The 22,650-nt window shown below is 51.6% G+C and overlaps 1 protein-coding gene across 1 annotated transcript in view; it reads right to left on the bottom strand.

Annotated features, from left to right (window-relative positions):
• The window catches only part of LAMC3 (laminin subunit gamma 3), a 1,037,231-nt gene that overhangs the window by 768,801 nt on the left and 245,780 nt on the right, over positions 1–22,650 (bottom strand). Inside the window, exons 4-5 of the mRNA XM_069609277.1 lie at positions 8,432–8,598; positions 1,217–1,405 (exon numbers count right to left, since the gene is read on the bottom strand). Coding sequence (XP_069465378.1) covers positions 1,217–1,405; positions 8,432–8,598 — 356 coding nt within the window. The remainder of the gene's footprint in view (positions 1–1,216; positions 1,406–8,431; positions 8,599–22,650) is intronic.

Here is a 22,650-nt window from a genome sequence, read left to right as displayed (position 1 = left end):
CCGTTGTTTCTGGATCAGCAAACTCTGAGTCTGCCTGCCATGGCTGCTGTGCCCGACAGGTCTGACCCTGCCGGGCGCAGCGGCCATGGTAGGCAGACTAACTGCTGCTAACGGTGCCGAATGGGGATTTACAATTTGCTGGTTCCTGACTTCCCGGGCCGCCGGACTCGTAGTGAGCTTACCGGCACCCTTGTTTCCAGACTGGCAAACTCGTTATGAAGCCCATTGAGCCCATGATGGCGAAATACATAAGAAAGGGACATGCAGGCATAACGGAACCTGGTCAATCCTAAAACAGCTGGAAGAAGTGTCCCCCATCAAAACAGCTGATTCAAAATGAAAATGACCTCACAAGAAGACAGAGGGGACTGGGGCCACTGCTGACGAGCAAAGAGGTGATCCGGCTGCCACGTGTCCTATAGAGCGTCGCGCCGGCTTGGCCAAGATTTCCAGGGAGCCAAGTAGATGCCTGCAGACATTCCAGCTGGTTCTAGAGAGGCCTGGTCAGCAATGGCTGCGACTGGATATCTCCAAGTTCTCCAAGCGGCTGCTGGGAAGAAGCATAGTAGGGCATGGATGAAGCCCTGGCTCCAGTGGGCCAGCAAGACGCGCAGTCGGCCACCGCTCCTGATGGAGCAGCGCGCACAGACTCACTAGGCAGAGTCTATGTAACTGGCTGGTGACCCACAATGCGCAGTGATGTAGAGGACCGTACCCCAGGTTGTGCGACTGTTATTAAATTGTGAGCTTTCTAAAGAGTATTAAGATGGGGTAGGGTATGGAAATAGCCACAGAGTATATAGGTGGCCTACTAGGCAAATTCTCAAATCTGGAAACTATTACTTGATTCTCCTCTTATTTTGAAGATTATTTTATTTGTAAAGAATTGTATGATTCAGGTATGAACTGTAATTAATTTTTATATATGGATTTTGAAGTATGTTTGCTTCTTTTAATGGTTTTTTTAATAGCTGATCTGATTGACTGATCTCTATTATCCTTCTCTTTACTACATGTACTGTGAAATTGCTTGTTCTTGATTGAATGCATTAAGAATTGTTTTTCTTTTGTTTGTATTCTGTTTACTGTAATAGAGTTCTGTTTATCTCTTTTTTTATTCTCCTAAATTGTAAAGGTTTGATTAAACCAATTGCAATAAAATACAAAATATTGAATTGTACCCCGTGGAGCATGCATTTTTGGTGGCAAGACTTACCAGCTGGGCTGCACTGGCATGGTAGGCAGGTCCCGCTCGAGTTATCACGGAAGAAGTTCTCCTGGCAGTGTTCGCAGTGTGGGCCGGCAGTGTGTGCCCTGCAGTTCTGGCAGTGGCCCCCGTGACCAGTGCTGCGATAGAGCTCAGGGTCGAAGAAGCACTCTTCTGACAGGCCATGGCAGTCACAGGCTGCAAGAGAAGAGAGGGTGAGCGACACACACAAGAAAGCCATGGCCACAGACAATGCCCACAGCCACCCGTGCACAGAAGCACCGATGCATGCGCACAGACACAGAGGTACAACGGCAGGGCACACGTGTTCCCAGTGCAGAGACATGCGCAGACATGCACATATAATCACACACACACTGAGATTAGAGCTTAAACACAACGCACACGGGTACAGAGGTACTGCAACACACGTGTGCATAGACAGATGTGAATAGGGACAGAGGGACGGCAGACATCGAATACTCCAGTATCGCGAATCTGTGTTATTATTTCATTACTTTTAATTTTCTTTCTTGTCTTTAAGGCTAAATTGTTATTAGCCTTAGAACATCTAAATAAATAAAAAACATACATGTATAGTGCGATTTGGTTTGTTATGTAACCATGCAAAATTACATATGTTCTTGGGCCTCATCACGTGTTGGGCTGTATTCCCGGCTGTAATACCACCGACTGTAATAGCCCTAGCACCGACTAGCCCAGTGGTATTACCACCGAAACGGGTTGGGCCTTAACGATAAATCCCCATTCCTGATTGGGTCCATTGGATCCAATGGGGAATTTTCAGTGCTAATACTGCGGGCTAATACAGCCGACTGTAATACCGCCAAAAACAGGGATTTTCACCTCCAGAAAAAAGCTGGCAGTAAAACAGCCGATTTAGCGGCCAACTCATGATAGGGCCAGCCCTTAAATGCGGCGGTAATACCGTTACCACCACATTTAAGGGCTACAGCCCCAACTCGTGATGAGGCCCATGAAAAACTTTAACCAAATACCACATTGTCCTATGTATACAGAGTTCCTGTCATAAAATGACATTTACTTCATTTGCTTTCCTATAAATAATTCCTCTATTTATTTGGCATTTGTTAATCTCTCTCTCAGAGGGGCTCCGGACCAGAGACCCATCTGGAGCGCACTCCTGTGGAGATCAGGGGTCCATGTGTCCAGACATGAGACCCTTCTGGAGCACACTCCCCTTGTGATCGGAGGGTCCAGGTGTGACATGTATCAGGGCTCAACCACATCTCAGAGGGGCTCCACACAGAAGACCCTTCTGCAGCTCACTCCTCTGGCAATCGAGGGTCCAGGTGTGACATGCATCAGGGCTCAGCCTCCTCTCAAAGAGGCTCCAGACATGAGACCCTTCTGCAGCTCACTCCTCTGGCAATCAAGGGTCCAGGTGTGACATGCATCAGGGTCCAGTCTCATCACAGAGGGGCTTCAGACAGGAGACCCTTCCGGAGCCCACTCCTCTGGAGATCGGGGGGGTCCAAGGGTTACATCTATCAGGGTTCAGCCTCCTCTCAGAGGGGCTGCGGACCAGAGACCCTTCTGGAGCCCACTCCTCTGGCGATAGGGGGTCCAGGTGTGACATGTATCAGGGTTCAGTCTCCTCTCAGAGGGGCTGCAGACTGGAGACCCTTCTATAGCTCACTCCTCTGGCAATCGGGGTCCAGGTGTGACATGCATCAGGGTCCAGTCTCATCACAGAGGGGCTTCAGACAGGAGACCCTTCTGGAGCCCACTCCGCTGGTGATCGGGGGTCCAGGGGTTACATCTATCAAGACTCAGCCTCCTCTCAGAGGGGCTCCAGACCGGAGACCCTTCTGGAGCCCACTCCTCTGGAGATCAGGGGTCCATGTGTCCAGACCGGAGACCCTTCTGGAGCCCACTCCTCTGGAGATCAGGGGTCCATGTGTCCAGACAGGAGAACCTTCTGGAGCCCACTCCTCTGGCAATCGGGGGTCCAGGTGTGACATGCATTAGGGTTCAGCTTCCTCTCAGTGGGACTCCAGACAGGAGACCCTTCTGGAGCCCACTACTCTGGTGATCGGGGGATCCAGGTGTCCAGACATGAGATCCTTCTGGGGCCCACTCCTCTGGAAGTCTGGGGGTGCAGGTGTGACATGCATTAGGGCTCAGCCTCCTCTCAGTGGGACTCCAGACAGGAGACCCTTCTGGAGCTCACTCCTCTGGCGATCGGTGTATCCAGGTGTCCAGACAGGAGACCCTTCTGGAGCCCACTCCTCTGGCGATCGGGGAATCCAGGTGTCCAGACAGGAGACCCTTCTGGAGCCCACTCCTCTGGCGATCGGGGAATCCAGGTGTCCAGACAGGAGACCCTTCTGGAGCCCACTCCTCTGGCGATCGGGGAATCCAGGTGTCCAGACAGGAGACCCTTCTGGAGCCCACTCCTCTGGCGATCGGGGAATCCAGGTGTGACATGCATTAGGGCTCAGCTTCCTCTCAGTGGGACCCCAGACAGGAGACCCTTCTGGAGCCCACTCCTCTGGCGATCGGGGGATCCAGGTGTCCAGACAGGAGACCCTTCTGGAGCCCACTCCTCTGGCGATCGGTGTATCCAGGTGTCCAGACAGGAGACCCTTCTGGAGCCCACTCCTCTGGCGATCGGGGAATCCAGGTGTCCAGACAGGAGACCCTTCTGGAGCCCACTCCTCTGGCGATCGGGGAATCCAGGTGTCCAGACAGGAGACCCTTCTGGAGCCCACTCCTCTGGCGATCGGGGAATCCAGGTGTCCAGACAGGAGACCCTTCTGGGGCCCACTCCTCTGGCGATCGGGGGTCCAGGTGTGACATGCATTAGGGCTCAGCTTCCTCTCAGTGGGACTCCAGACAGGAGACCCTTCTGGAGCCCACTCCTCTGGCGATCGGGGGATCCAGGTGTCCAGACAGGAGACCCTTCTGGAGCCCACTCCTCTGGCGATCGGTGTATCCAGGTGTCCAGACAGGAGACCCTTCTGGAGCCCACTACTCTGGCGATCGGGGAATCCAGGTGTCCAGACAGGAGACCCTTCTGGAGCCCACTCCTCTGGCGATCGGGGAATCCAGGTGTCCAGACAGGAGACCCTTCTGGAGCCCACTCCTCTGGCGATCGGGGAATCCAGGTGTCCAGACAGGAGACCCTTCTGGAGCTCACTCCTCTGGCGATCGGGGGTCCAGGTGTGACATGTATCAGGGTTCAGCCACCTCTCAAAGGGGGCTCCATAGGAATCCATTTGTTTTATGCATGCGTGAAAATGCCATCCATGTGTACAACGAAATGCACTCCCAAGATGGAAGAGGACAGCGGGGTGGAGAGCTCACCTCTGATTCCTGCCCCTCCTTTGTGTTGTTAATGTTAATGTTAATGTTAAAGGATATTTGTACCGCGCACTATCACCACCGGAGTGGTCCCCTGGAGCTCTGGCAGATCTGAAAAAAAGGAGGGTAGGTTAGGTGTGTTAGTAGGACAAAGTTTGGAGAAGAGCAAGGGAGTTATGAAGTACTGTTGTCAGCTTCAGTTCGGTTAACACCGTTCACCGAGCATATTGGTGTGTTACTCGGATCTGAGTCTGTCATGTGCTGTTGTTTGGCGGGTCTGTGTGAAGTGGTTGTTGTTGCAATGTGAAATGAAATGATATTTTATTTATATCGCGCTCGTACACAAGTGGTGAAGTGCATGTAGTTGCTGTGGTTTTAAGAGGTGTGGTATTGTTTGGTTAGAGTGTGAGAGGAATGTGAGGAATGGTGAGGTTTTTAGTATATTTTTATTTTTGGGTTGGTTATTATCTTTGCTGTTGGGAGAGATGCATATTTTTATTGCGTCTCCTTTATGGTTTAGAGAAGGTTGTTTCCTTTCGGTGATTTAGGTGTCGGCGCGATAAGGTCGTCTCATCTCTCTGTCATTATGCTAAGTTAGCTACTTTCGTGTTTTCATCTTTGTATTCGGTCCGCCCCTTTAGCCCAGTTTGTCTTTGCTGTGGCCTAGTTTGGATTCATTTGCTTGCGAGCTATTCCCGTACCCTACGTCCTTTCTGAGTAGGTAAGGTTGTTGATAGTGTTGGGCATGTAAGATGTAAGCCAATTTCTGTCCTCATGGGGTTGCCGCTTTTGTTCTGTTCCACCTAGCGTTGTCTCTCTTGTTCTTGTAGGAGTTTTCCTTAGTAGGTTGTGGGTGTTGTCTGTGCCATCATACATTCTGTATTCTGTCAGTCTGTTCTTTGTGTTTCCTGTTTGACTGTTTAGTTGCCTCAGTTTGGATCTGAGGTGTTGAAGAGCCAGGTTTTTAGAAGTTTTCAAAATTTTAGGTGGTCTTCAGTGTTTCTCATTTCTTTCGGGAAGTCGTTCCAGTATTTTGCGGCGAGGTGGGAGAAAGAGGAGCCCCCTGTTTTTTTTCTTGACATATGGTTTTGGTTCCAGGCAGATTTCATTGCTTGATCCGAGGAGTCTTGTAGACTTGTAGATTGCTATTTTCTTTTGAAAGAATTCTGCTCCCTGTCTGCTGATTGCCCTGTGTGCAATGCACATTGTTTTGAACGTTATACGATGTTTGATTGGGAGCCAATGTAGTATTTTTAGTGCTGAAGTGAAGTGGTCTCTTTTGGATAGTTTGAGGAGGAGCCTGGCTGCTGCATTTTGGATGCGTTGTAATTCCTTCAGGAGGTATTCTGACATCCCGAGGTAGAGGCTGTTTGCGTAGTCGATTCTTGACATGATGAGGGCGACGATTGTCAGTGTTTTGTGGGTGAAGGAGAGGAACGGTAGGATTCTTCTTGTTGTATGAAGGCTGAAAAAGCATTTCTTAATTATTGGGTTTACTTGTGGTTCTAAGGTTAGGGCCTTGTCCATTAGGACTCCCAGATTTTTTACTACCTTAGATGATGTGGGTGCGCTTCCCATTTCCATCGGCCAGGGAATGTAGGTGTTGTTCTCTTGGTTTTTGGATATGATCATGATTTCTGTCTTTCCTGGGTTGATTTTCAAGTTGTTGGAGTTCATCCAGTCATAGACTTCTTTTAGACATTCTATTAGGGCCCACTGATCGGCCTGATTATCTTCGATTTTGAAAATGATTGGAGTGTCGTCTGCGTAGTTGTAGCATGTAATGTTGCATTTTTTTGAAGATTGTTTTGGAGTCTGGTAGATATTGAAATATAGTGGTGATAGTGAGGATCCTTGTGGTACTCCACAGTCGTTAACTCGTGGAATAGATTTGAAGGGTTTTATCCATACGGTTTCTGCTCTGTCTGCTAGGAATGATTTAATCCAGAGTAGTGCCATGTCCGTTATACCTATATCTTCCAATCTTTTGGTTAGGATGTCATGGCTTACTGTGTTGAAGGCTGTGGAGAGGTCGAGCAGAATTAGAGCTGAGGTTGTGTTGGAGTCTGCGTTTGTTTTTAGGTCATTCCAGATGGATAATAGTGCTGATTCTGTTCCTCTTGTGGGTCTGAAATCGACTTGTGCTTGGTCCAGCAGGTGGTGTTTTTCTACGTGTTCTTGGGTTAATTTGTATACGTTAGTTTCTAGGAGTTTTGCCGGGTAGGGAATGTTTGAAATCGGTCTGTAGTTGGAGAGATCTTCCACTTCGCCACTTGTGATTTTTTAAAAGTGGCTTAATATATGCTGATTTGAAGGATCGTGGTACAGTTCCTGTTGTGAGCGACAGATTTAGGTTTCTGTAATATTCCGATGGCGTTCCTTGTGCAAGGATTGATTTGTAGATGTCAGGGGAGCAGGGATCCATGGGTGATCCTGCTTTCTTGCTGTGTTTTACCAGCTTGACGAATGCCTCTGCTGATATTTCCGGGAAGATTTGGAGTTTGTGCAGTGGCTCCTTGTCAGGTCTGGTTTGTTGAGTGTCAGGGTTGGTTGGTCTGTTTTGTATGATTTGTCGGATGTCGTTGATTTTGTTCTTGAAATGGACTGCCAAGTCGTCGCATAGTTTCTCTGAGGGGGTTGGAGTGTTGTCGCTGCCTGGTGGGGTTCTCATTTCCTTTATGATGTTGAACGTGTCTTTTTGTGTGTTGGCGGCATTGGTGATTCTGTCATCATAATGCCTTCTATTTGCCTTTTGAATTTCCTTCATATATAATTGGGTTTGTTTCTGGAACTGTGTTTTCTTATCTTGGTTGTATTCTTTCCTGCATTCCAAATCCAGCTTCTTCTTGATCTTATTCATGGTGCTTAGTAGTGGGGTGAACCATTTTGCCATTGCTCTTTTTCTTGAGGGGGTATATGGTTGTTCCGGGGCGATGTTTTTGATTGTATCATCAAAACAGTTGTAGAGTAGCTCCTCTTTTCCTTCTATGTCTGCCTTCTCCAGTCGTTCCATTAGGTTGCTTGTTTTGATGGTTTTCCAGTTTCTTTTTGTGGTGGTTAGGATCTTGAGGGGGTGGGTGCTGACTTCAGTTGGTAGTGTGATCACAAATGGAATGATGAGATGGTCACTCCAAAGTATTTGCATCGGTGGAGCCATGGTGATACGTTTTTTCTTGGCGAAGATTGCGTCAAGGTTCTGTCCTGCCGAGTGTGTTGCCCCTTTTACCAACTGTTGTAATTTCATGGTTGCTAGGTGCCCAATTAGTGAGTTTTGAGAGTTGGCGTGTTTTTCTTCTAACTAGATTTTGAATTCCCCCAGGATTATTAGATGTTCGTGCTTGATGGCCATGTTAGTGATGGCTTCTATGAAGTTGTGGACGAAGGTTGCATCGTATGTCAGTGGTTTGTACATCAGAATGAATGTGATGTTTGTTTTTGGATTCGCTGATAGGTGTAGGACCATGGTTTTGCAGTTGGTGATGTTAAGAGGTGTGTCTGTTTTTATTTTCAGGTATCCTTTGAATGCTATTGAGAGGCCTCCTCCTTTTTTGTTTTCCTGTTTACCTGAAGGCATTTGAAGTTGGTGGAGAGGCAGCTTTGGAGCGTGATTTTGTAGTTGTCATCCAGCCATGTTTCTGTGATGAATAGGATGTTGTCAGAGCATGGATGGAAATGAGGCAGATCAGTAAATGGGGGCGTACAAACATTACTCCTTGCTTCTCCGCCTCCATTTCCCACTCTGCCCCACTAGAAATGACCCCACACACTCACTCACTCCTGAACACTGGCATACACATGTAGGCGCATGCATGATGTTTATAAACACAGAAAGGTTTCACCAATCCTTGTGCATGCCACACGTCCACAAGTACTCACCAAGACACTCATTGGCAGTCTCTGAGGTGCCACGTGCCCATGGGCGGTCCTGGTAGAAGGGGTGGCAGCGCTCACAGTCCACACCAGTGGTGTTGTGCTGGCAGTTGCAGGTCAGCTGGCCGCGTGCGTTGGCCACGCACTCGCTTGCATGCCCGTTACACTTACACCTGCAAAAACAAAGGGGCAGATTCACTGATTGCAACTTTGAAGGGTGGCACACTCACGCCCTGTCTGCTGTTCTCTCTCGGGGCGGAGTGTCCCACTCTTGGCCTTCAGAGTGGCAGCTGGTCATATTTCTGACATTAACGACTGCTATGAATGAAAGGGTGGCAGATGGGGAACTGTCAAATTGGGGGGATGTAAACACCCACCTCAAATTTGACCACGTGAGCAAGCAAAGCAAGTTGCCAACTTTTGCATAGTCTTTTGATATGTTCTGCCAATAAAGGCAGGGTGCTTCTTACCCTTTTGAAGGAGCTATTAATACAGTGCCACGCAGTGTTCTCGCTTGCTCTGGGTCTGCTCAAATATGCACAGTGCACGACTCTGCTTGGGGTGTTGCTCAAATATGCTGTGGTTTTCCCAAATCTACTGAAGTTCTGCCCAATGTGCCACTTTCTGAATTGCCATGCTAATATCTGCATTGGCAGCCAAGTGCCACATTACCCTATTGTGCAGCGCCCTTAGGAAATTATGCCGAATGTCACCCCCCTCTAGGCTACTATCACATTATATTTGAATTTGTATCAGGGTTTTTATATAGTTCAACCCTAACTAGGAAGCAACGGAGTGCTAAAAGAACTGTCACACCACTTTTAACAGTGTCATGCCAGTTTCACATTGCCTGAAAAAAGAAAATGTAATGATGGTTCAAGATTGTCATGCCATGCTGGTTTCAGATTGCCCTCGGGAAAGGACCATGCTAGTTTCACATTGCCCTCAGGGAAGCACCATGCTAGTTTCACATTGCCCTCAAGGAATGATCATGCTAGTTTCACATTGCCCTCAGGGAAGGACCATGCTAGTTTCACATTGCCCTCAGGGAAGGACCATGCTAGTTTCACATTGCCCTCAGGGAAGGACCATGCTAGTTTCAGATTGCCCTCAGGGAAGGACCATGCTAGTTTCAGATTGCCCTTAGAGACAGATCATGCTAGTTTCACATTGCCCTCAGAGAAGCACCATGCTTGTTTCACATTGCCCTCAGAGAAGCACCATGCTAGTTTCACATTGCCCTCAGAGAAGGACCATGCTAGTTTCACATTGCCCTCAGAGAAGCACCATGCTAGTTTCACATTGCCCTCAGAGAAGCACCATGCTAGTTTCACATTGCCCCTAGAGAAGCACAAGGCTAGTTTCACATTTCCTCAGAGAAGGACCATGCTAGTTTCACATTGCCCTCAGAGAAGGACCATGCGGGTTTTACATTGCCCTCAGAGAAGCACCATGCTAGTTTCACATTGCCCTCAGAGAAGCACCATGCTAGTTTCACATTGCCCTCAGGGAAGGACCATGCTCTTTTCACATTGCCCTCAGAGAAGGACCATGCTAGTTTCAAATTAACATCAGAGAAGCACCATGCTAGTTTCACATTGCCCTCAGAGAAGCACCATGCTAGTTTCACATTGCCCTCAAGGAATGGCCATGCTAGTTTCACTTGCCCCCAGAGATGGAACATGCTATTTTCACATTGCACTCAGGGAATGATCATGCTAGTTTCACATTGCCCTCAGGGAAGGACCATGCTAGTTTCACATTGCCCTCAGAGAATAACTAGACGTATCATGCCCGTTTTTATAGTGGCATGAGTCTTTCACATTTCCCATATTAAGCACCTCGTCGTGCCAAATCATTACTAAGAGAGTAATTGCTCAGAGAATTACTAAGCCAGTTTCACATTGCCCCAGAAAACGGTGTTTCAGTTTCAACAGAAAGACCGTGTGTCACACTGCCCGGGTAAAGCACATTCTCATGGCATGTCCGAAATGTGACAATGCCAGTTTCACATTCCGCAACATATTGATGAAAAATTGTACACTTACGCTCCAAGTTATCATCATTTTTATATCTAAACTATTTTCTCAAGAGCGATTTGTTTTCCTTCAAATGATGTGGCTGCACATAATGGATTGATTTGTAGAAACTGAGCGTGGAAACAGCGAAGGAGAGAGAAAGAAGGGAGACAGAGAGACAGTGGAAAGGGAGAGGCTCAGAAGAAAGAGTGAATGAGAGAGAGAGAGAGAAAGAAGTAGGGGGAGGGAAGAGGATGCCTGCATGTGTGAGAGAGGCCGAAAGTGAGAGAGAGAAAGAGAGAAGGGGAGAGAGAGATGGAAAGAGAGAGAAAGACAAGTTACCAAGGTAAGAGAGATGAGAGGTGAGTGTGGTGGAGGAAAGGGGAGAAGAGGAGAGAAGTGGGAGAAGGAAGGGAGAGGAGACAAAGAGTAAAGAGACTGAGATAGGTGGCAAGAGAATGAGAAAGAAAGGGAGGGCGTGAGAGAGGCAGATGGAGGTAGGGCGTGGTAGAAAGAGGGATGGAGTGATGGGAATGTGGGAAAGAGGGTGTCAAGGCCTGACCTCTGATTTCGCCCCTTGCCTTTTTGTCCTAGGAATGGGAGAGCCCATTTTTAAAGCTAGGCGGCCCGCTCTACACTTCTACACTACACACAGCGAAAGCGAGGATGGTGACTGGAACATCCCCCCTGGATGATGCTGCACTCTGATAGGTTAGAACAGCAGGCATATATTGGCGAGATGTGATTCCAAAATTACTAATGTGCCAGGTCCCTTCAAGATAAGTTATATCTGTTGCCAAATCTGCATTTTTTTTAAACAATGTTGTTGTCACAAAACTTTTTCTATACAGAAATATCGTTACAATTCCCACCATGAATCTTTTTGAATAGCCTAATTGTTGTCTATTACAATTACATTAATTACAACTACACGTGTACAGTTCCAGCCTATTACAACTCCTAACATTAACCTGTAGTACAGCCTAAATGGTGTCCAGTCCAACTATATTAGTGCACTTCCTGCTATCACGTGTTTCGACCCTCAACTTCAGGTCTTGCTCAGGGCTATTGTACATATAACATATAACATACAACAGAAGACATCATACAAAGAGTTCCTTCGAATGATATCCAGTAACAAAAAAAATGTATGTGTACAAACCAAACGCCAAGTCACGATTCACAAAGAAAATGGAGAAGGGTAAAATAAACGAGCGTTGTGTAAGCCTGGTCTTCACATTCGATCTGCCACGTTAGCAATTCCCACATGTCAGTGTTATCATACGCATATCACACAGACCTCTTAAAATAAACCGGGATAAATCACTTGGTGTTCATTTAAAAATTAATTCTTAGGCTAAACATGTGGGAATTGCCAATGAGGCATATCCAAGAGGAGCTGAAGTTGAGGGTCGAAACGCGGGTTGGCAGGAACTGTGAGGAGACCGTCAAACACAATCCGTTCTGTGAAAAGCAGACTGCATAAGCATGTAATCAGTGTTTCTATGCTGAGGCCTTAGCGCCGCCTTCTTATGCCCGGGGTCCAAGCTGCACCCTGAGCTAAGTTGTGAGCAAGGGTGCCAGAAAAGGGTAAAGATCTGTAAGCAGGAGGGCGCCCGGGGCACATGGCAAGGTACAGTCTGGGACGAACAATGGAGGATGGGACATTCTGAAGAGGAAACCTGAGTGCTGTGAAGCAGAGAGAGGGCGGCTACATAGATACCACCCTAAAGGGTCACACGTGCTCAGCACACCTAGTAACGTGAGGTGAAAGAGGGCGGGGCTTTCCAGGGGGGTTCTGAGGGAAACACAAAGTAGCGATAAATCGCTATTGCTCATGGGGGCAGTGAGTCCAAAGTGCCGTTACACACTGTGCGGACTGGTCACGTATCTACCCTCTGAACCAAATGGGCACCAGGCTCCTGCACGACATGAAAGCACTGGCACTGCCTCTGGGCCTCTGCGCACTTAGGGGCTGTAGCTGTTACCCCACAGCCCCCCCACCCACCCAGCCCACTTTGCACTACCCATAGCTGGCCGTCCCGGCTGCACTTAGACCAATCGCTGCCCCGACCTCACTTCCCTCCCCTGGCACTTCTCCTCTCCCTGCACTTGCACGATCCGAATGACACAGGGCCTAGTAAGATCGTTGAAATGGAAGACCCATGAAAACCAAGGCGTGATGGACAGGGCACTCCTAGCACAGAACACCCAGGCCTCCCTCTGGTTCCTGGGCAGAGACATGTGCATGCCAGGGCACGTGCAGCCAGCTAGACCTGGCACCGTTCATATGAGGAACAGTGTGAGGGGTGTGACAGTGGAGCCTGACACATGGGCACAGAAGCAGCAAGGAGGCGTGATGGACAGGGCACTCCTAGCACAGAACGCCCAGTACCTGCCTGTGGTGCCTGGGCAGAGACATGTGCATGCCAGCGCACGTGCAGCCAGCTAGACCTGGCACTGTTCATATGAGGAACAGTGTGAGGGGTGTGACAGTGGAGCCTGACACATGGGCACAGAAGCAGCAAGGAGGCGTGATGGACAGGGCACTCCTAGCACAGAACACCCAGTACCTACCTGTGGTGCCTGGGCAGAGACATGTGCATGCCAGGGCACGTGCAGCCAGCTAGACCTGGCACAGTTCATATGAAGAACAGTGTGAGGGGTGTGACAGTGGAGCCTGACACATGGCCACAGAAGCAGCAAGGAGGCGTGATGGACAGGGCACTCCTAGCACAGAACACCCAGTACCTGCCTGTGGTGCCTGGGCAGAGACATGTGCATGCCAGGGCACGTGCAGCCAGCTAGACCTGGCACAGTTCATATGAGGAACAGTGTGAGGGGTGTGACAGTGGGCACTGTGCAGAAGGAACCTGTGGGAGCGCCTGCCTGTGACAGACATGTGGGTGGCAGCTGGGGAGTGGCAGCGGCAGCTGGATGCAGCCAGAGCCCGAGGAAGCACTTGCCAGGAAACCCAGGAGGGGGCTGTAGGGGATAAGGGGCTGGTGTGCACACCTTGAAATGGCGAGGACCCTGGGGCTGGCGGAAATCCTCCTCCACTGGAGCACCCCCTCTGGGCATACAATGTGGGGCAGCCATGAAGGGCAACAACAGGCAGGGGCCACGGTGGAAATGATGAAAGTCTGACTCTGTGGGCCAGCACGTGACATGGGCATATCTAGGAAACATGTATGCAGACCCCATGAGGTAGAATCACATGCATGAGTCCTGGGACCCTGAGAGGCGTGGCGAGCACATTTTAAGTCAGGATGCCATGACGAATGCGGTGTCAATGAGGGAAAACCCGTCACTCCTTTGGGGTCTGAGTGTCGATGCCCAACTGAGTCGGCATTTTAGAAGAGGGGGGCAGGTGCCTTGCACGGACATCCTTAGAGAATTAGATATAGAGGACAACGGCACATTTCCCTAAGCTAGAACTGAGAAGATATGTGCTGCAGTGGGTAAAATGTACAGCTCTTAAATGTGCGATTGTGGGCAAATCAGAGTGTCTGACTGTGCTGTATCTGCCAACATTGGGATGCCAGGTGTAGGTCTTGTGCGAACTAGCGAGGAAGGACACCAGATATGGACGGTGCTTGGGTGGGAGTTGGGGTGGCAGGGTGCTTGGTATTGGTTTCTTGCTCTGGGGGATGGGTGGCAAGACATTGTGGGAGGTAGGACACCAGATATGGCCGGTGCTTGGGTGGGGGTTGGGGTGGCACAGTCCTTGGTATTGGTCTCTTACTCTGGGTGATGGGTGGCAAGACATTGTGGGAGGAAGGACACAAGATATGGGCGGTGCTTGGGTGGGGGTTGGAGTGGCACAGTGCTGGGTATTGGTTTCTTGCTCTGGGAGATGGGTGTCAAGACCGTGTGGAAGGTAGGACACCAGATATGGGCCGTGCTTGGGTGGGGTTGGGTTGGCAGGGTGTTTGGTATTGGTCTCTGGCTTCAGGAGATGGGTGGCAAGACAGTGTGGGAGGTAGGACATAAGATATGGACGGTGCTTGGGTGGGGGTGGCAGGGTGCTTGGTATTGGTTTCTTGCTCTGGGGGATGGGTGGCAAGACATTGTGGGAGGTAGGACACAAGATATGGGCGGTGCTTGGGTGGGGGTTGGAGTGGCACAGTGCTGGGTATTGGTTTCTTGCTCTGGGAATGGGTGGCAAGACAGTGTGGGAGGTAGGACACCAGATATGGGCAGTTCTTGGGTGGGGGTTGGGTTGGCAGGGTGTTTGGTATTGGTCTCTGGCTTCAGAAGATGGGTGGCAAGACAGTGTGAGAGGTAGGACATTAGATATGGACGGTGCTTGGGTGGGGGTGGCAGGGTGCTTGGTATTGGTTTCTTGCTCTGGGGGATGGGTGGCAAGACATTGTGGGAGGTAGGACACGAGATATGGCCGGTGCTTGGGTGGGGGTTGGGGTTACAGGGCCCTTGGTATTGGTTTATTGCTTTGGGAGATGGGTAGGCAAGACAGTGTGGGAGGTAGGACACCAGATATGGTCGGTGCTTGGGTGGGGGTTGGGGTGGCAGGGTCCTTGGTATTGGTTTCTGGCTTCGGGAGATGGGTCGCAAGACAGTGTGAGAGGTAGGACACCAGATTTATGTGGTGCTGGGGTCGTGGTTGGGGTGGCAGGGTCCTTGGTATTGGTTTCTTGCTGTGGGCGATGGTTGGCAATACATTGTGGGAGGTTGGACACAAGATATGGGCAGTGCTTGGGTGGGGGTTGGGGTGGCACAGTGCTTGGTATTGGTTTCTTGCTCTGGGAGATGGGTGGCAAGGCAGTGTGGGAGGTAGGACACCAGATATGGCCGGTGCTTGGGTGGGGGTTGGGGTGGCAGGGTGTTTGGTATTGGTTTCTTGCTTCAGAAGATGGGTGGCAAGACAGTGTGGGAGGTAGGAAATAAGACATGGACGGTGCTTGGGTGGGGGTGGCAGGGTGCTTGGTGTTGGTTTCTTGCTCTGGGGGATGGGTGGCAAGACATTTTGGGAGGTAGGACACCAGATATGGCCGGTGCTTGGGTGGGGATTGGGGTGGCAGGGTCCTTGGTATTGGTTTATTGCTTTGGGAGATGGGTAGGCAAGACAGTGTGGGAGGTAGGACACCAGATATGGCCGGTGCTTGGGTGGGGGTTGGGGTGGCACGGTGCTTGGTATTGGTTTCTTGCTTTGTTAGGTGGGTGGCAAGGCAGTGTGTGAGGTAGGACACCAGATATTGGCGGTGCTTGGGAGGGGTTTGGGGAGCAGGGTGCTTGGTATTGGTTTCCGGCTCTGGGAGATGGGTAGCAAGACAGTGTGGGAGGCAGGACACCAGATATGGGTGGTGCTTGGGTGGGGGTTGGGGTGGCAGGGTACTTGGTATTGATTTCTTGCTCTGGGGGATGGGTGGTAAGACAGTGTGTGAGGTAGGACACCAGATATGGGTGGTGCTTGGGTGGGGTTTGGGCTGGCAGGGTGCTTGGTATTGGTTTATTGCTCTGGGAGATGGGTGGCAAGATAGTGTGGGAGGTAGGACACCAGATATGGCCGGCGCTTGGGTGGGGATTGGGGTGGCAGGTTGCTTGGTATTGGTTTCTTGCTCTAGGGGATATGTGGCAAGACAGTGTGGGGGGTAGGACACCAGATATGGGCGGTGCTTGAGTGGGGGTTGGAGGGGCAGGGTGCTTGGTATCGGTTTTTTGTTCTGGGGGATGAGTGGCAAGACAGTGTGCGGGGTAGGGCACCAGATATGGGTGGTGCTTGGGTGGGGGTTGGGGTGGCACAGTCCTTGGTATTGGTTTCTTGCTGTGGATGATGGTTGGCAAGACATTGTGGGAGGAAGGACACAAGATATGGGCGGTGCTTGGGTGGGGGTTGTAGTGGCACAGTGCTGGGTATTGGTTTGTTGCTCTGGGAGATGGGTGTCAAGACCGTGTGGGAGGTAGGACACCAGACATGGGCAGTGTTTGGGTGGGGTTGGGTTGGCAGGGTGTTTGGTATTGGAGTCTGGTTTCAGGAGATGGGTGGTAAGACAGTGTGGGAGGTAGGACATAAGATATGGACGGTGCTTGGGTGGGGGTGGCAGGGTGCTTGGTATTGGTTTCTTGCTCTGGGGGATGGGTGGCAAGACATTGTGGGAGGTAGGACACCAGATATAGCCGGTGCTTGGGTGAGGGTTGGGGTGGCACAGTCCTTGGTATTGGTTTCTTACTCTGGGTGATGGGTGGCAAGACAGTGTGGGAGGTAGGACACCAGATATGGGCGGTGCTTGGGTGGGGGTTGGAGTGGCACAGTGCTGGGTATTGGTTTCTTGCTTTGGGAGATGGGTGGCAAGACAGTGTGGGAGGTAGGACACCAGATATAGGCGGTTCTTGGGTGGGGGTTGGGTTGGCAGGGTGTTTGGTATTGGTCTCTGGCTTCAGGAGATGGGTGGCAAGACAGTGTGAGAGGTAGGACATTAGATATGGACGGTGCTTGGGTGGGGGTGGCAGGGTGCTTGGTATTGGTTTCTTGCTCTGGGGGATGGGTGGCAAGACATTGTGGGAGGTAGGACACGAGATATGGCCGGTGCTTGGGTGGGGGTTGGGGTGACAGGGTCCTTGGTATTGGTTTATTGCTTCGGGAGATGGGTAGGCAAGACAGTGTGGGAGGTAGGACACCAGATATGGTCGGTGCTTGGATGGGGTTGGGGTGGCAGGGTGCTTCGTATTGGTTTCTTGCTCTTGGAGATGGGGAGGCAAGACAGAGTGGGAAGTAGGACACAGATAGGGGCGGTGCTTGGGTAGGGGTTGGGGTGGCAGGGTCCTTGGTATTGGTTTATTGCTTCGGGAGATGGGTCGCAAGACAGTGTGGGAGGTAGGACACCAGATTTATGTGGTTCTGGGGTCGTGGTTGGGGTGGCAGGGTCCTTGGTATTGGTTTCTTGCTGTGGCTGATGGTTGGCAAGACATTGTGGGAGGTTGGACACCAGATATGGCCAGTGCTTGGGTGGGGGTTGGGGTGGCAGAGTGTTTGGTATTGGTTTCTTGCTTCAGAAGATGGGTGGCAAGACAGTGTGGGAGGTAGGAAATAAGATATGGACGGTGCTTGGGTGGGGGTGGCAGGGTATTGGTGTTGGTTTCTTGCTCTGGGGGATGTGTGGCAAGACATTTTGGGAGGTAGGACACCAGATATTGCCGGTGCTTGGGTAGGGATTGGGGTGGCAGGGTCCTTGGTATTGGTTTATTGCTTCGGGAGATGGGTAGGCAAGACAGTGTGGGAGGTAGGACACCAGATATGGCCGGTGCTTGGGTGGGGGTTGGGGTGGCACGGTGCTTGGTATTGGTTTCTTGCTTTGTTAGGTGCGTGGCAAGGCAGTGTGAGAGGTAGGACACCAGATATGGGCGGTGCTTGGGAGGGGTTTGGGGTGCAGGGTGCTTGGTATTGGTTTCTGGCTCTGGGAGATGGGTGGCAAGACAGTGTGGGAGGCAAGACACCAGATATGGGTGGTGCTTGGGTGGGGGTTGGGGTGGCAGGGTACTTGGTATTCATTTCTTGCTCTGGGGGATGGGTGGTAAGACAGTGTGTGAGGTAGGACACCAGATATGGGTGGTGCTTGGGTGGGGTTTGGGCTGGCAGGGTGCTTGGTATTGGTTTATTGCTCTGGGAGATAGGTGGCAAGACAGTGTGGGAGGTAGGACACCAGATATGGCCGGCGCTTGGGTGGGGATTGGGGTGGCAGGTTGCTTGCTATTGGTTTCTTGCTCTAGGGGATATGTGGCAAGACAGTGTGGGGGGATAGGGCACCAGATATGGGCGGTGCTTGAGTGGGGGTTGGAGGGGCAGGGTGCTTGGTATCGTTTTTTTGTTCTGGGGGATGTGTGGCAAGACAGTGTGGGAGGTAGGACACCAGATATGGCCGGTGCTTGGTTGGGGGTTGCAGGGTGCTTGGTATTGGTTTCTTGCTCTGGGAGATCGGTGGCAAGACAGTGTGGGAGGTAGGACATAAGATATGGCCGGTGCTTGGGTGGGGGTTGGGGTTGCAGGGTGCTTTGTATTGGATTCTTTCTGTGGGGGATGGGTAGGCAAGACAGTGTGGGAGGTAGAACACCAGATATGGCCGGTGCTTGGGTGGGGGTTGGGGTGACATGGTGCTTGGTATTGGCTTTTTGCTGTGGGGGATGGGTAGGCAAGACAGTGTGGGAGGTAGGACACAAGATATGGACGGTGCTTAGGTGGGGGTTGCAGGGTGCTTGGTATTGGTTTCTTGCTCTGGGAGATGGGTGGCAAGACAGTGTGGGAGATAGGACACAAGATATGGATGGTGCTTGGTTGGGGGTTGCAGGGTGCTTGGTATTGGTTTCTTGCTTCAGAAGATGGGTGGCAAGACAGTGTGGGAGGTAGGAAATAAGATATGGACGGTGCTTGGGTGGGGGTGGCAGGGTATTGGTGTTGGTTTCTTGCTCTGGGGGATGTGTGGCAAGACATTTTGGGAGGTAGGACACCAGATATTGCCGGTGCTTGGGTAGGGATTGGGGTGGCAGGGTCCTTGGTATTGGTTTATTGCTTCGGGAGATGGGTAGGCAAGACAGTGTGGGAGGTAGGACACCAGATATGGCCGGTGCTTGGGTGGGGGTTGGGGTGGCACAGTGCTTGGTATTGGTTTCTTGCTTTGATAGGTGCGTGGCAAGGCAGTGTGAGAGGTAGGACACCAGATATGGGCGGTGCTTGGGAGGGGTTTGGGGTGCAGGGTGCTTGGTATTGGTTTCTGGCTCTGGGAGATGGGTGGCAAGACAGTGTGGGAGGCAAGACACCAGATATGGGTGGTGCTTGGGTGGGGGTTGGGGTGGCAGGGTACTTGGTATTGATTTCTTGCTCTGGGGGATGGGTGGTAAGACAGTGTGTGAGGTAAGACACCAGATATGGGTGGTGCTTGGGTGGGGTTTGGGCTGGAAGGGTGCTTGGTATTGGTTTATTGCTCTGGGAGATAGGTGGCAAGACAGTGTGGGAGGTAGGACACCAGATATGGCCGGCGCTTGGGTGGGGATTGGGGTGGCAGGTTGCTTGGTATTGGTTTCTTGCTCTAGGGGATATGTGGCAAGACAGTGTGGGGGGATAGGACACCAGATATGGGCGGTGCTTGAGTGGGGGTTGGAGGGGCAGGGTGCTTGGTATCGTTTTTTTGTTCTGGGGGATGTGTGGCAAGACAGTGTGGGAGGTAGGACACCAGATATGGCCGGTGCTTGGTTGGGGGTTGCAGGGTGCTTGGTATTGGTTTCTTGCTCTGGGAGATCGGTGGCAAGACAGTGTGGGAGGTAGGACATAAGATATGGCCGGTGCTTGGGTGGGGGTTGGGGTTGCAGGGTGCTTTGTATTGGATTCTTTCTGTGGGGGATGGGTAGGCAAGACAGTGTGGGAGGTAGGACACCAGATATGGCCGGTGCTTGGGTGGGGGTTGGGGTGACATGGTGCTTGGTATTGGCTTTTTGCTGTGGGGGATGGGTAGGCAAGACAGTGTGGGAGGTAGGACACAAGATATGGACGGTGCTTAGGTGGGGGTTGCAGGGTGCTTGGTATTGGTTTCTTGCTCTGGGAGATGGGTGGCAAGACAGTGTGGGAGATAGGACACAAGATATGGATGGTGCTTGGTTGGGGGTTGCAGGGTGCTTGGTATTGGTTTCTTGCTTCAGAAGATGGGTGGCAAGACAGTGTGGGAGGTAGGAAATAAGATATGGACGGTGCTTGGGTGGGGGTGGCAGGGTATTGGTGTTGGTTTCTTGCTCTGGGGGATGTGTGGCAAGACATTTTGGGAGGTAGGACACCAGATATTGCCGGTGCTTGGGTAGGGATTGGGGTGGCAGGGTCCTTGGTATTGGTTTATTGCTTCGGGAGATGGGTAGGCAAGACAGTGTGGGAGGTAGGACACCAGATATGGCCGGTGCTTGGGTGGGGGTTGGGGTGGCACAGTGCTTGGTATTGGTTTCTTGCTTTGATAGGTGCGTGGCAAGGCAGTGTGAGAGGTAGGACACCAGATATGGGCGGTGCTTGGGAGGGGTTTGGGGTGCAGGGTGCTTGGTATTGGTTTCTGGCTCTGGGAGATGGGTGGCAAGACAGTGTGGGAGGCAAGACACCAGATATGGGTGGTGCTTGGGTGGGGGTTGGGGTGGCAGGGTACTTGGTATTGATTTCTTGCTCTGGGGGATGGGTGGTAAGACAGTGTGTGAGGTAAGACACCAGATATGGGTGGTGCTTGGGTGGGGTTTGGGCTGGAAGGGTGCTTGGTATTGGTTTATTGCTCTGGGAGATAGGTGGCAAGACAGTGTGGGAGGTAGGACACCAGATATGGCCGGCGCTTGGGTGGGGATTGGGGTGGCAGGTTGCTTGGTATTGGTTTCTTGCTCTAGGGGATATGTGGCAAGACAGTGTGGGGGGATAGGACACCAGATATGGGCGGTGCTTGAGTGGGGGTTGGAGGGGCAGGGTGCTTGGTATCGTTTTTTTGTTCTGGGGGATGTGTGGCAAGACAGTGTGGGAGGTAGGACACCAGATATGGCCGGTGCTTGGTTGGGGGTTGCAGGGTGCTTGGTATTGGTTTCTTGCTCTGGGAGATCGGTGGCAAGACAGTGTGGGAGGTAGGACATAAGATATGGCCGGTGCTTGGGTGGGGGTTGGGGTTGCAGGGTGCTTTGTATTGGATTCTTTCTGTGGGGGATGGGTAGGCAAGACAGTGTGGGAGGTAGGACACCAGATATGGCCGGTGCTTGGGTGGGGGTTGGGGTGATATGGTGCTTGGTATTGGCTTTTTGCTGTGGGGGATGGGTAGGCAAGACAGTGTGGGAGGTAGGACACAAGATATGGACGGTGCTTAGGTGGGGGTTGCAGGGTGCTTGGTATTGGTTTCTTGCTCTGGGAGATGGGTGGCAAGACAGTGTGGGAGATAGGACACAAGATATGGATGGTGCTTGGTTGGGGGTTGCAGGGTGCTTGGTATTGGTTTCTTGCTCTGGGAGATGGGTGGCAAGGCAGTGTGGGAGGTAGGACACAAGATATGGCCGGTGCTTGGGTGAGGGTTGGGGTGGCAGGGTGCTTGGTATTGGTTTCTTGCTCTGGGGGATGAGTGGCAAGACATTGTTGGTGGTAGGACACCAGATATGGCCGGTGCTTGGGTGGGGGTTGGGGTGGCACAGTCATTGGTATTGGTTTCTTACTCTGGGTGATGGGTGGCAAGACAGTGTGGGAGGTAGGGCACCAGATATGGGCGGTGCTTGGGTGGGGGTTGGAGTGGCACAGTGCTGGCCATTGGTTTCTTGCTCTGGGAGATGGGTGGCAAGACAGTGTGGGAGGTAGGACACCAGATATGGGCGGTTCTTGGGTGGGGGTTGGGTTGGCAGGGTGTTTGGTATTGGTCTCTGGCTTCAGGAGATGGGTTGCAAGACAGTGTGAGAGGTAGGACACCAGATATGGTCGGTGCTTGGGTGGGGGTTGGGGTGGCAGGGTGCTTGGTATTGGTTTCTTTCTCTTGGAGATGGGTCGGCAAGATAGAGTGGGAAGTAGGACACAGATAGGGGCGGTGCTTGGGTGGGGGTTGGGGTGGCAGGGTCCTTGGTATTGGTTTCTTGCTTCGGGAGATGGGTGGCAAGACACTGTGGGAGGTAGGACACCAGATTTATGTGGTGCTGTGGTCGTGGTTGGGGTGGCAGGGTCCTTGGTATTGGTTTCTTCCTGTGGCTGATGGTTGGCAAGACATTGTGGGAGGTTGGACACAAGATATGGCCGGTGCTTGGGTGGGGGTTGCAGGGTGCTTGGTATTGGTTTCTTGCTCTGGGAGATGGGTGGCAAGGCAGTGTGGGAGGTAGGACACAAGATATGGCCGGTGCTTGGGTGGGGGTTGGGGTGGCAGGGTGCTTGGTATTGGTTTCTTGCTCTGGGGGATGGGTGGCAAGACATTGTGGGAGGTAGGACACCAGATATGGCCGGTGCTTGGGTGGGGGTTGGGGTGGCACAGTCCTTGGTATTGGTTTCTTACTTTGGGTGATGGGTGGCAAGACAGTGTGGGAGGTAGGACACCAGATATGGGCTGTGCTTGGGTGGGGGTTGGAGTGGCACAGTGCTGGGTATTGGTTTCTTGCTCTGGGAGATGGGTGGCAAGACAGTGTGGGAGGTAGGACACCAGATATGGGCGTTTCTTGGGTGGGGGTTGGGTTGACAGGGTGTTTGGTATTGGTCTCTGGCTTCAGGAGATGGGTGGC

Source organism: Ambystoma mexicanum, chromosome 8 (genome assembly GCF_040938575.1).
Source record: "Ambystoma mexicanum isolate Mex_15411 chromosome 8, UKY_AmexF1_1, whole genome shotgun sequence".
Classification (NCBI taxonomy): domain Eukaryota; kingdom Metazoa; phylum Chordata; class Amphibia; order Caudata; family Ambystomatidae; genus Ambystoma; species Ambystoma mexicanum.
This window is presented reverse-complemented; position numbering and strand designations above follow the sequence as displayed.